This window comes from Malania oleifera, chromosome 7 (assembly GCF_029873635.1).
Source record: "Malania oleifera isolate guangnan ecotype guangnan chromosome 7, ASM2987363v1, whole genome shotgun sequence".
NCBI lineage: Eukaryota > Viridiplantae > Streptophyta > Magnoliopsida > Santalales > Ximeniaceae > Malania > Malania oleifera.
In genome coordinates this window covers 46357877-46372456 of record NC_080423.1, presented here as the reverse complement: position 1 = coordinate 46372456, position 14580 = coordinate 46357877, and the positions used below count along the sequence as shown (strand labels likewise).

Here is a 14580-nt window from a genome sequence, read left to right as displayed (position 1 = left end):
GTGTGAGACATAGCTCTAGTTTATACTTCAGTCTTCATTCTTGTTGCAACATATTGCTTCTAGTTTTTCCCTGTAACCAAATTGCCTCCAACAAACATGCAGTACTCAGAGATCAGCCTCCTAGCCATCTGATCACCTGCTAAATCTGTGTCAAGGATGCCTGCATCCTTGAGTGAGTCGTATCTCTTGAACAACAGCACCTAAACTGTGTCAAATCCTTCGCTTGGAAACTATTGTAAACCATAAATTGATTTTTTTCCAATGATATACCTTGCATGGCTCCATCAGAAACATCTTACCAAAGGTTGCTCTATGCATATATATCTTTGTGCAGATGTCTTTGTAAGAAGGCATTCTTGATATCCAATTGATGCACTGATCAATTGTTTAAAAATTAAACACCATGTTCGTATCTGCGTAATATATCCATTTCTTCATCCATTTCATGCTTCCAATCATGGTGGATAAATGTTTGAATTTACGAACTTTGGAAGCACCACAGAGACAAAGAACGAAGGAAGGGGTGGTAGGTGGGAATGGAAGGATGAGAGAACATTTGGAAGAAGATATTGAGTACAGGACTGCTGACCTTCAAGGATATCTATAGGAACATCATCTCGGTAATGGGCTTTGTGTGAGGAAGAAGCAACTTCAGATGTGCTAGGTTGAACTGCAGGATGTGAAGATTGTGGGCAAGATGTAGGAGGGGACGTCTAATATCTGGAACTTGTTGGGTAGGATTATTTCATTAGAAGGCTGTGCAGATATGCATTTGTAGACAATTGACAATGGGACAAATGACCCTTTGGGAGCAGAGTTAAAGGGGGAATCAAACCAGATTAGCATTAAGAAGAGAAATGAAATGATATTCACTCAAAAACGTAACATCTACAAGACACAGCATACTAATGGGAATGTAACCCTTGTGCACAAATGCACATTTGGAAGCCTTAGGATATAACTTATCAGGCTTGTAGTAAGAATGTGCACAAAATGAATCTTCCAAAAACATTGGGTGGAACATTGAAGGGAAAGATCATAATTGAGAATAAAGTGTGCAATCTGACCATTAGGAACAGAAGAGGGCATAATCATTTAACAAGCAGTTACTTAGAATTGCCTTTGCCAAAAATGCTTCATGAAAATTGTCCATGGTTCTGGGCCTTCTGGCAACTGCCATCAAGTGTCTATTTTCTATATGCCAATCTATTTTGGTGATGCATATAGGAACATGATATCTGATAAACAGTACAATTGCAAAGCACAAAAAGAAATACCTAACTTGACCTAGAATTAGGTCAGTCCTCATTACCATCCCGTGCACACAATAATCACTTGTGGGCACTATGAGTATTGTTGATGCCATTTCAATTTTTGAAAATACAATCATACTTCATCTTTGCTATTTTCTTTTGATAGTTAAAATTTCCCCATTAAATCTCTTAATAGGCAGTAATGGTGGTTTTGGTGGTCTGCTGTATATATTTGATGTTGGATAATTTTTGTTGGCACTTCTTGTTGGATCTTTTAGTCCAATTTCTTTGGAGTGTCCGTTTCTCTAGTTTACGCAAGATTGGTTGGCTGTGTTACTTGGACTACATTGCAAGTGCCCAAACCATCTCAACAGCTCTTTCCTTGTCAGTGCTTTGTCTGGCCTAATGCAGATGTTTTCATTCCTTTATTTTTCAAAGTTATGCTACTGATTCATCTTAACATTCTTATTTCATATACAAGTACTTTTTAGAGGTGTTGTTTCATAGTTGCCTAATATTATGAATCGTTGACATCGCTAGTCTTAATTTTTCCCTTTTAACTTAGGAGTATTCATTGGTCAAATACCACATTGGATTCAATTCTCCATTCTACCCAATTTGTTTTAATTCTGTGTATTGCTTCTTCTTCCCTGTCTTTTTCTTGTATAATTGATGGAAGGTGATGAAATCTAGTGTCCCTAGTAATTCTTGACGATCAATTTTGACATTTGCTTTAGTATTCTTTGATCTTATTATGTGTAACTTGCTTTTACAATAACATACTGTCTGTAATTTTGTCTATGATCGCATCAAATCCTGTGTACTGTTTCCCTTGATTGTTAATTGTAAACCTACCGGTATATCTTTGATATATCCTCTTAAGACAAATATTAGTAGACAATTGAAATAATCCCCACTACAACTCTCTGTATTTTTGTTTTGATCAGAATTTGACGTTTCTGGATGCTCTAATTGAATTGATTTATGTTTATCTTGGTTGGAAATTCTGTTCTGTTTAACTTTACTGAAAATTTACTTATGCTTGAGGACAAATAGTTAAATTTATAGACTTGGATGCATACATGGATACTACTTATATGTACAAGGGCAACATAGTGACATTTAAATAATCAAAAGAGCATATTAATTTGGAATGGCTAACTTTGAGAAAACCATAATTTGTTTATTCCTTCCAAATTAACTTATCATTTATAATCTTTTTAAGGTGGCAAGTCTTCTTCATGATGACGTCTTGGATGATGCAGATACACGGCGTGGTATTGGTTCATTGAATTTTGTAATGGGCAATAAGGTTCCTATATATTCTTGTTCTCTTGTGAATTTCTGGTTATGTTAATTATTTGACAATATTTTGAATTAGTAATTCTCTATCACTGTAATTGATTTTTTATTTTTAAAATCTATTTTATTGATTAATTATGGTGATAATTATGATATTTGTATGCAAATAAAAGTGGGCATGTATATGTGATTGTACTTGTATTGTAAAAGGAAAATGTATTTTTTTTGAGTGATATTGAATCAAGCTCAATTGTTGGGATAGAAAAAGGAAATATATTTAGAAAAAGGAGAAAAGTTACAGCTTAGGAGAAGATAAGAGATCCTCAGGGCAAGAAAAGGAAAACCAAAGGAAGAAAAAGGAAAGTTAACAAACTCTAAATAAGAACCCCTTTTTATGTCCTTCCTATCATAATTGACAGAACTTGGTAAATTTGCCAAATCATGCTGTCCTTTCTTCATTTTTCTTTTAGCACCATGCACATGAACTTTATTATCTCGAGGATCAGCCAACCCTGGATGGCTGGGCCTATATTATCCAATAACTTTGTGCTTCTAAATGCTCTTGCACTAACCTCCTCCCAGGGCTAGGAAGGATTCCTGACTATACATTTATTATTTCCAAAAGTTCTGTGCTCAAAGATAGAAACATCATTTAAACCTTCCAGAGGGGGAGGCACATAAGAAATATCGTGAGAACTTTAGAAGGGTCGAAAACATAACCAAATTGATCGTGGAGTTCATCTGACAAGAATCCATTATCACAGGCAAACTCATTGTCATACTTACCGTCATTGTTTGAAATATCACCCTATTTCTTTTCCTTTTCAATATGATTTTTTTCCCTTTGTCCTTCTCTAAGATTGGCCCTAGAACAGTTCTAAGATTCTTCAACCAAAAAATTCACTGCAGAATCTCTTTCTGCAACCCTGCTAGTTCGAGTTTAGTCAATTATTGACAAGAAATCCTTTCTTACTTGCCCCCTTGTGCCCCTCTGGCCAACGCTTATAGACCTTCATATCCCTAGCCTTATTACCCACCTTCCCCGCTTCGCTACCACTAGATGATTGAACCACCTCTTAACACAAGCCACTATCTATTTGCTTCTCACCCAGCTCTGCAACGGACTGAAGCTTCTGCTCCACTTGGGTTTTTCCACCCTTGGCATTCTCCACAGGAAGCTCACTCACCAACTTGATGGAAGATGTATCTGACCCAGCTAAAGCCACTGCTTTTACCTCCTTTCTTCTCTGTAAGAGATGTATTAGAAGCACAATGGAAACTATGCTGTTCCTTATTTTAAATCCTTTTGCCTGGAAATCATTTTTACAGAAGTCACCCAAAATTCGCCTGAAATACCAAATAACTTATATTGCAAACCCTCCTAGCATAGTCACAATGAATGAACAAATGCGATAAAGATTCTAAACAATAAAACAGAGAACATAGATGCCTGGAGGTGTAGCCTTCAAAGGTCTCATAACCTGCAGCAAGTTATTGCTATTAATTCTGTCAAGCGCAACCAACCAGATAAATGCCTTAATTTTTAATGGGTCTTTGGCTTTCCAACTGGAACTATAGAGAGGAAAAGATAAATTAGACAAATTCAAAAAATCACAAAAAGATTTGCAAGAGTAAACCCCTGAAGAATCTAGAGAAGACTGTCTATCCTCTGAATAAAAATGATATTTATTCAACTAGACTAGCAAAGAGTATAGCTCTACTATCTCCCTATCATTTAATGATCTACGTAAATGGAAATCCCAAGAAGGCAAAGGACCACCTGGATCAACAACAAAAGAAGAAATAGACCCATCTTGCCCTGAGCTCAGGTGAAAAAGCCATGGAAAAAAGGTGGACAAAACTACATTCCCCAACCAAGGATATTTCCAAAAACGGATAAAACACACATGAAACATATTTGCTACAACAAATCTTTAGAAGGTGCTCCTGTTCTGCAGCAGATTGTTGGTGTTTACTCTGTTAAGGATCACCAGCCAATACAAAAGCCTTTATTTTAGACGGAATTTTTGCCTCCCAAAGATGCCAATAGAGAGGAAAGATCACATCAATCTTAATAAAATGAGAAAAGAAAGAATTATGCGAATAATGCCCCAAAAAATCCGAAGGCCAAACTCTACCATCACTTTGTAAAGTGCGGGAATCTGATCTATGTACAACAAAAGGTGAACTACTTCAACAAGTTTGTGTGTGAGTTATCGAGCATCTGATGTTCATACTGCAGTATCCACAACTACTTTGAAGGCTTTGTAGCAAGAAATGGTATATTATGCTTCACTCATATTGCTTTGAATGGGTAAATAAATCATTTTTACTGGACATATGGTGATTGGTGACCCTTCGGTAAAATGACTAAAGAAGACACTTCTCCACCTCTATCATATTTAAATCCCTTCTAATGTGAAAATCCTAAGAAATGAATCCTCTCAAGAACAAGAGAAGAGAAAATCATGTCATTGTGATGAGAGAGGTGTGAAAAAGGAAGCAGATACTTCCCATAACTTTATACAATTACTTTTCCCCAATTGGAATTTTGTTAGAGGAAGAAAAGAAGGATGAACATGAGAAATGAACCTCCAAGGACTCTCAGAAAAGTTTCTAACACCCCAATTAGCATCCACACATTATTTTGTAAGCCACATTTACTTTTTTACCATGTGCCATAGAGAAATCACCTCCAAAGGAAATCTCCACAACCACTTAGACTGGAGGGAAGTGTTTTTAGACACCAAATTACCAAGACCCAAACCTCCTTACAATCTACGGACCGATTCCCAACCTAACCAAATGCTCTCTGTTGCGCCTGATTCATAGCCCTCTCTTTATATATGAGCTAGCCCTCCAGAATCTTAAAAAGAGGTTAAAAAAAAAAAAGGGCATAGTAGATGGCTGGTCTGAATAAGAGTGATTCTATGACCCATGGAAAACCAAGCTCCTTTACCCATCCAACTGCTTAGTTACCCTAGGCACCACTAGATCCCAAAAGGTTAATGAATGAGGCCTAAAATGACCAAAGGCCACTCTAAAACATCACACCAGTAAGGGGAGTCAGCTCTCCCCAAATTAACACTACACTAGTAAGGGAAGTTCGCTCCACTATTCCCAAAATTAATTCTAAAATGAGAGTCTTACAAAAATGGGCAGAATAGTGAGAATATTCTCAAGAGTCAACATGATCATCTAAAAAGATAATGGTGTCATCTGCAAACTACAAATGAGACACAAAAACCGCCTTCTTTCTCACCTTGATATCTCTCCCAATCCCCTTACAAACAGCCTTGTCTATCATTCTACTCAACGCATCCTCCACAAGGACAAATAGAAGAGGGGAGGATGGATGCCCTTTCATATCTGAAGAGGATGGTAGTAGATGGATGGTTGAAGGTTTAGAATGGATCCTTCCTCTAGTGATAGGGTAGCTTGGTTGGAGAGACATTTTTGAGGAAGTGAGGGTCATGACCTTTGTGATGCTGAGGGATAAAGGTCTGGTTCTAGACAGGTTCAAAATGGCTTTCTTTCAAGATTGTTGGGAGGTGGTTAAAGGTTGCTTGCTTAAGGTTTTAATGAATTATATGTTAATGGGTTTTTAAGCAAGATTATTATCTCCACTTTCATAACTTTGATGCTGAGAAAGAGTAGCTCAATTAGATTTCTGACTACTAGTCTCCTGTACTCACTAGTGGGCCTTTTAGAACGGCTACTAATTGGGTCATAAAAGAAAAAAGGGAAATGGGCCAACCCCAGCTCAACAGCATGGCAGGCCTTCCGCAGAAGAAAAGGAAATAGGCGGCTTTGTAACCCAGAGCCAAGCAAGTACTGGAGACTCTAGAGGCGAAGGTACAGAGGGCAGAAATTTGGCGGAGTCTAGAGTGCATTTAACAGAAATTAGTTCAGAAGAAAGGAGTCCTAATGAAAACTACTAGAAGAATTTATTACAGAAGGATAAGATTGATTTTCTCAAAGATCGTATTTTGAAGCTCGGTGGGAGAAGGGTGATAAAGCTAAAGGGCTGCAGAGTTTACAGATGTTGAACTTCCGAAGAGGGACAAAAAAGATGAACTGGAAGTTATTTTTACACTGCAGAAAGATGGCAGTACCCATGTGAAAATTGACCCATGTAGCAGCAAGAGAGCAGACAGTGGTCTAAATATTGGCCCTCAGCATCCAACAGAAATTGAAGAAACACAAGGGGATGAGATTAGTGCGACGATGAGTGCTCAAATTCAGAATACAATCTAAGCAGCTTCTGTGATTCTTATAACGTCTTGCTAGTTGACTAGTTTAGAGGTGAGATAGATATGGAAGGAGAAAAGAACTGGGCAGATCTTTCAAGAGGTTTCTGTTTAAATGAAAGGGAGGAAGAGTTAATATGGAGTGAGGAACCCTTATATGTAATTCGACATATAGGTGAAGAGAATTCTCTGTTGTCCTCTGACGCTGGGCAAGAGTTAGAAGGTTCTGTTAAGCACATTTCAGACCAGATTACAACTTTGATTGAGGAGGGGCCTTTGTACCTTGTTCCTGAGTCTATTTTTTAATAAGGTGGATATTGTTGCTATTCCTTCTGATGTTGGGATGGGTAATGATGAAGAGGTAGGAGTTACATTGGGCGATCTGAATTCTTTGGAACCTGGAAAAGATATTCTTCATCTTCCTGTTCAGTCCTATTTTCCTTTTGATGCTTTATGCCACAAGGAGAAATCTGCTGGGGGTGGTGCCTCTGGTTTTGGTCTTGAGGCTAGTCAGAGGGACTATGGAGACCCAACGAACCCTAAATTACAGAGGTTTGAAATTTGTTTGTCCTGCTGCAGCAGAGGTTAAGTGGGGGATGAGTTCAAAAACTTATGAGCAGAAAAAGGAAGGTGCAAAAAGAGTTGAAGGATTTGGTTTCTAACATCAATTATGGGGGCGGAAAGGGTACCGGGAAAGGAGGCAAATGTGTTAGATTATGAAGATTGTAAGTTGGAATGTTAGGGGTCTAGGCAATGTTGGAAAGAGAAGTTTGATTGGGGAGCTTTTCCTTCGGAATTCTCACTTAATTTAGGAGACTAATCTTGATTTAGCTGACAAGGAGGTTGTTAGAGGGATTTGGGAAGGGCACTGTAAGGATTGGGTTTATGCACCCCTCTTGGGGGTTGGCGGGTGGCATTCTTGTGTTGTGGGATGCTCGTTCTATTACCATAGTGGATAGTTTAGTGGGTTTTTTTTTTTAAATATATATATTTTTTATTTTCTCTTTCTATATTGCTAGAGGTTAGAGATAGGGGTCAATGATTGGTTTCCTCGTTGTATGCCCCTTCTAGGCCTGCTCTAATGGGCTCTTTTTGGGATGAGCTTTATTTTGTCTTTGGATTTTGCTTGCCTAGGTGGATTATGGGCGGTGATTTTAATGTAGTGAGGTTCCCTTGGGAGAAGAACGTGGTGGTATGATTGTTGCAACTATGTAGAAGTTTGGTTTGGTTTGGTTATTAGGGAGTGTGGTTTGTGGGATCTTCCTTTGGGAAATGCTAACTTTATGTGGTTAGTGGGTGGAGCTAGGGAGGTGGCTAGTAGAACTTATAGGTTCTTGTTTACCAATGAGTGGAAGGAGGAATTTCCTAGTCTTTCCCAACTCGTGCTACCTAGACCCACCTCTGATAATTTTCCTATCTTACTGGAATCAAGGAATGTGCCTTGGGGTCCCACTCCTTTTAGGTTCAAAAATATGTGGTTAGATCATGGCTCCTTCCAAAATAGGGTAAGGAATTTTTAGAGGGAGGATGTGGAAAGGAGTTGGGAGGGGTTTACATTTAAAAAGAAATGGAAGAGGTTGAAAGAAAAATTGAAGTGTGGAATATGGAGGTGTTTGGAGATATTACGTTTAAAAAGACTAGTATTTTAGGAGATTTGGAAGAGATAGATGGAAAGGAAGAAAGCCCCCCCCCCCCCCCCTCGTCTCCTTTTTTTTTGGCAAGGAAAGCAAGAAGGGTTTCCTTGAAGAACAAATTGAAAGTGCTGAAATTTAAGGAAATGAGAAGTTGAAGGTAGGAGATGAAGTTTAAATGGTTAAGAGATAAAATAAGAAACAAGCATATACACAATAATTTAGGCATAGCAAATATCGAAGAGAAGATAGAGTGGGGCAACTTAGATGGTTTGGGCATTTAAATGCAGGCCTAATAGAGGACTTGCGAGGACTTAATTATTGTTTTTGGTATAAAAATGGGTAGGAGTAGGGGTAGGCCTAAAATAACTTGGAATGAGGCAGTGAGGAAGGATTTACTAGCCCCTAATCTAATAGTGGAAAATGCTTTTGTTCGGGTGAATTGGTCGAAAAGGATTCTTGTACGCCCCACCTAGTGGGACTTAGGCTTGTTGTTGTTGTAGAAGATGATTGTATAGAGAATAAAAGAAGAATTAGAGCTAGTCAAAGATTCAAGCTACATTTCTATCCAAAAGGGCGTAAACAGATGTAGACGCATTTGTTGAAAAAAGACATGAAGATCTTTCAGTCAATTCAAGAGAACCCCCTTTCTCAAGGGTTCCTAGCTTTTGCTTCCTCAGACATGGTGAAAATGCATACAATATCGAATGTTGCTGATTTATCTCCTTATTATGGTGATGATGGCACATATTATTCATTGACAAGTCTTCTTTAGCTAGAGAGCATGGGACATGAGTGTTGTCAAAGAGTTCTAGTGAATTCGAGATATTGGAAGGTGACCTAATGATTGAAACAAATTCAGATTTCTTGAGCTATTGCAATATGCCTTTTGTTTGAATTCCCTTTGTAAGAAAATGTGAGTAGTTATTATTACAAAGAAAATGTGAAGCAACTTTTGCCTATGCTTGGAGGGCTGGCCAAGATCTGAGCCCACTATATTTCCCGAGTCCACAATCACCATCCACTCCACCCAACCATCATCGCCTTATCTTCTACAAGAAAAACCTCAGCTGCCTCTAGCTCCCTAGCATCCCTAGTTGAAACCCTAGCCGCCTTGACAATGGTAGGCTTGATGTCCGGAGTGGCATTATTTTACTTTGGCAATGACTATTAGAGATCCTCCATTTGCATATTCTCACCAAAATGAGCACAATATTGCATCTTCTCATTACATGGTTATTCCATAAGCTTTTTTCGTTCGACATTTTCTTTTACATGTATCTTTCTTCTCTACAGATACAACTTGGCTCTATGACTGATTGGCTCCCTCCTTTCCTTTGCCATGACCAATGGCACTAGGAAGATCCTTGAACAACGCAAGGAACTCTTCCCTAGCACGATGCCATCCCTCTCCCTTAGATCCACTTGGAACAAATATTGAAAACCTTTTTCCTTCCCATCCAAGCCGTAAATCCAGAATCTTTCTCACTTCCATTGTATGAATTGCCATCAAGTATGTAATGCTTTAAACATTATAGCTTTGAAAAACCTACCTAATCTTTCTAAAATCAACGAAAACCCATTAGAGAACCAATCAACAACAACTGAAGACAATCTCACCCATCTATTATGCATTTTACTGACTGTGTTCGAGAATGAAGAGAGTGATACCTTCACCCATTTTATCCAATCTCATATTGAAGGCTCCTTTGATATGTATTAAACATTTGCAAGCCCCTTAATTCATGTCCTACCGCAGCCACAATGCACTTGAGAATTCAATTTGTTTTTTTTTTTTTTTCATAATGGAATCATGCTCATTTTATTGGGGGGGGGGGGGATTTTTTCTCTTTTTTACAATGTTCATTCTATAGTTGACTTATAGTTTGAAGCATGTGAAATAGGGGTGTACGATGTTCTTGTTTGTGAAGTATGGGACACAAGACATGGACACATGGAGAGAACAAATCCTAAAATTATAGGACATGACATAAATGGACACGAGTATAATATATTACGTAAATATTAAGTTTTTAACTTTTCTATAGCTATATAATTGTGTGTTTGTGTATATATATTTATATAAATATATGCGTTTCTTCCTCTTAGTTTAGCATTATATAAATTTGTAATGTATCTCTTCGTCCATTGTAACTTTCATGAACAAGTTTAGTGGAATTTTTTTAGGGGCAAAAAAACCGATATGCTAATTATTATTTTCTTCTAATTATGAAACTTCATGAATAATTTTAGAATTAAGCATATTACTATGTGTTTTTGCATGTGTGAAGCACATTAAAAGGAAAATATTAGTAGTGGCCAACAATTGGGCACTAAGTATTAGGGAAGTGTCCAAAATAAAAGGTAAACAACAATCACAACCATGCCTTTAATCCCACTAGGTGGGATCATGTACATGAGTCCTCTTTTGTCATTCTCATTTTTTCCTCTTAAAAAATCATGTCAGATCCTTACTCACCATCTCAATCCAAGTTATTTGTGATCTATGCCCCCTTCTACCACTAACATTAATTATTCACTCCTCACTTGTATGTTATTTGGCCAACATTGCAAGTGCTTAACCATCTTAACTGTCCTTCCCTTGTGTCCTGCAGGTGCTATGCCTAACTTACCACAAATGTTCATTTCTTAATTTATCTTAAAGTTGTACAATGCAACCACCTTGGTATTTTCATTTCGGCAAATTTTACTTCTTGGATACGTACCCAACATCCCGGTCCATATAACATTGGTAGTCTTAGTGTCCTTTACTCGGGACAAGTTACTCTTAGAGAAGTGTCAGTAATGCAAAAGTTGCTGCCTTGATGGGACTCGATTGCTTTACATGGTAGATCTATGTGTTTGAGACTTGGAACTATTAGTTGTTTATGAAAATCTCTCTCTGATTCTCTCTCATGTTTGAAATATCCCATCTTCTACTTCTTTATAGTAGTTTGCAATGTCTACTGTAGGAGATGAAAGGAGAAACTTGCAAATGGGATGATCTTTCTTGAACCAGGTTGTGTTGGTAGAGAAAATTCATATTTGTGCTCATTGTGGTGTGATGCAAGTGCAGGAATTTGGGCATTCATCGGTTGAAGCCATGAATCACGTTAGGATGGGATTTCCATAGATGAAGCCGCTAGGGTTATGGTCAGGCTGTGAGGGTGGCTGAAAACCAGGACATCTAGGTTATCTAGTGGGGAGGATCATGCAATGAAGATTAAACGGAGTGGTCTGAGTTGCTTGATGATTTGAGTTACTTGAAAATTGAAAGAAAGGAGTATCATTTATATCTAGGGTGGTCTACTCACACTAATAGGCCTATGACCAGGTTGATATTCATTTGGACTTGGGTCAATCTTTTAAGAAAGGAAAAATCTTTTATTTCCCTATTGGGCTGCTTAGATGGCCAGGTCCATATTTCTAAATGTCACTTATCCAGGAGGCATTTGTAAAGGCCCATGGTTCTCTTGACATTCAAATAAGGATTAGGGAGAATCCTACGTGATGGTTTTTGGGGGGGGGGGGGGGTGTTGGGTTTCAAGAAATAGAGAGGCCTAGAAGAGTCCATATTGTAAGATTCCAGGATAGTTTCGTTCTCGCAATGTTTCTAGTGATGAGAAGATCTTCTAGAGACAGGATGAGGTTTCACCGGCAGGTGTTTTGGGTGTATCAAATCCTCGCTAGTGACATTGACAATAGAGCATTTTTGTTGAAGATGCTAAAGTGGAAAATCAGGTGCACGAGGATTTTGTTAGAGGTCACGATGAGGAGTATCTTGGCAATGGTTTGCTCTTGGAGGTGATGTGTGTTTCTAGGGATAGCAAGTACAGAAAGGATTGTAATAAGGCTGTGGATATGAAGGTACATAAGCGTTGATAATAGGTAAAAATAGTTTTCTTGTGAACAATTATATTAACTCAAACTTGTGGGTTAGCAAATTTTAAGAAGAGATTTTGCTAGAAACTTTTATGTTAAGGAGTCTTTGAGCTACTTGAAGCCAAATTTAGAGAAGGATAGAGGAGGAAATTAGAGTGAGAAGTAAAAGAGATGGTGTGATATGTTCGAATATGCTAGTGAGTATGATAGTAATTGATTTTTCCTGTGACTATGGCTATTGCTGGGTGAGTTTGGTGAACAATTTGATTCTTCTTTTGACTCTTCTGATGCTGTTGAGGATATTTTTTGTGTGCCTCCTTCTCCACTTTAAGGTTCGGAGGATGTATCCATTTTTTCGAAGGGGGTTGAGCGTAGACTCAGCAGTGAGTATTTAGTGTATGGGAGGGACAGGATCATATCTACCCATATGGAGGAGGTTAGTGCACAGGATGTTGATGCACAAAAAAATTTGGATGAGATGGGATTATGATTGGTTGGTTTTGGCTAAAATAAACTGAAGAAAGGATAACATGAATTAGCAAGATTACTGTCAATTGTAACGGGAAGTGGTTAAAGAAGGTTTTCCTCAATTAGGAATTGTTGGGTTTTTCTATGATCTTCTCCTTCACATGGTCAGACTCCAAGAGACCCCTATATTTTTAAGGATTAAATAGGTTTTTAAGCTCCACATATTGGGAAGAATATTTCCCTAAGGTTTTTTCACAAGCTTCTCCCAAGGCCCATCCTGAACTAATTCTCCATCCTTCTTGATAGAAAATGAATTAAGATGGGGCTAACTCCTTTTGGTTTGCGAAAACATGTGGCTCAAGCATGATGGTTTAGTAATCAGGTGGGGCAATGGTGGTCTACTTTCATTTTGAGGGGAAAACAAGCTTTGTAGCTGGCTCAAAATTGAAGGGGCTGAAGGGAAAAACTGAAGAAATGGCGACTTTGGAATATTCACTTGAAAAAGGATATGATCCTCAATGGATGTTTTTTGGAGAACAGGCAGATTCATAAGCAGCATTGACTTCACATTTATTATCCTGATTCCCAAGAAAACTGAGGCTTGTGACATTAAGAACTTCCTTCCTATTAGTCTTGTGCGTTGTATCTATAAGATTCTGTCCAAAGTCCTTCCTGTGAGGCTTAATAAAGTGATTTGAAAGTTATTGGCCAGCACCAACATGCCTTTGTAGCAGGCAGGCGGCTTGTTGATGCAGCCCTTATCGCACATGAGGTTGTGGGTGCCTACTGCAAGGAAAAGAAATGGGAGGTGGTTTGTAAGCTTCACATTCTCATTCTTTGCATGGGAGGCAAATATTGGAAAGATTATTGCCATAGATAACCTGCTGATAGGAGACTGCCTACTGTTAACAGGCGCATCTTTTGTTTGATAAATGTTGAATTAATTGATGACATTGTCTTGCACTGCTCTGAACCAGAAATCTCTGTAATCGTGCCATTTCTCTGATCTGGCAGCAGTGGGTAACTGCCAGAAACAGTGGAGGGGGTGTTACAGGCTTGGAAAGAAATCTGCTCAAGCAAGGGAAGGAGGAAAGCTTTGATGCTCATTCCCATTGCTATATCTTGGTTTGCTTAGAGGAATAGAAATAGAAATGCTTTCAAAGGATTGGCTATGCTATTCCATGTTTTCAAAGACCATTTGATTGCTGTCGTAACCACTTCTTGTAGTGGATTCTTTTGGGTTGACCTGTAATTCTAAAATTTTCATCTGTTTGTGCTTGGGTGGCATCCCCTCGGTGCCCCTTATTGATTTTTTTTTTCTTGATTAAAATGAAAGGTTTTGCCGTGATTTTATTTCCTTTTCTGCTTTTTCCTTTTGTCTCTTTTTTTTCCCTGCTATGTGGATTTATTGTCCTCTCCTTGATTGTAATGTTCTCTATTCAAATTTTTAATACATATATTCCTTATATAAAGAAAACACCCATATAAATAGCTGGTCAAAATGTCCATGGCTTGGTGCTCAATACCCTGTAAAAATGTCAGTGATACAACTATACAAGAGTCCTTTGCTTTGATAGAAACATGGTGGATCTCCATGTTTGAAACTTGGAAGTTGGAACTATCAGTCGATTATGGCTTTGCTGGCTCATTAATCAGATATTTACCAAAGATTCTGGGCCCTAGTGAGTCCTTTGTTGTGTTCCCACCTGCACATGCTATATATACATAGATGCATGTTTATGTATAATCACAACTCCTCTAGTTACAGAATCTCAGAGATTCTTGTCACAAAGT

The 14580-nt window shown here is 38.2% G+C and overlaps 1 protein-coding gene across 2 annotated transcripts in view; it reads left to right on the top strand.

The window, feature by feature from the left end:
- LOC131159648 (solanesyl-diphosphate synthase 1, mitochondrial) overlaps window positions 1-14580 on the top strand; it is an 83859-nt gene that overhangs the window by 33596 nt on the left and 35683 nt on the right. For both annotated transcript variants that reach the window (XM_058114705.1, XM_058114704.1), the window contains exon 7: window positions 2479-2565. In XM_058114705.1, coding sequence (XP_057970688.1) covers window positions 2479-2565 — 87 coding nt within the window. The remainder of the gene's footprint in view (window positions 1-2478; window positions 2566-14580) is intronic.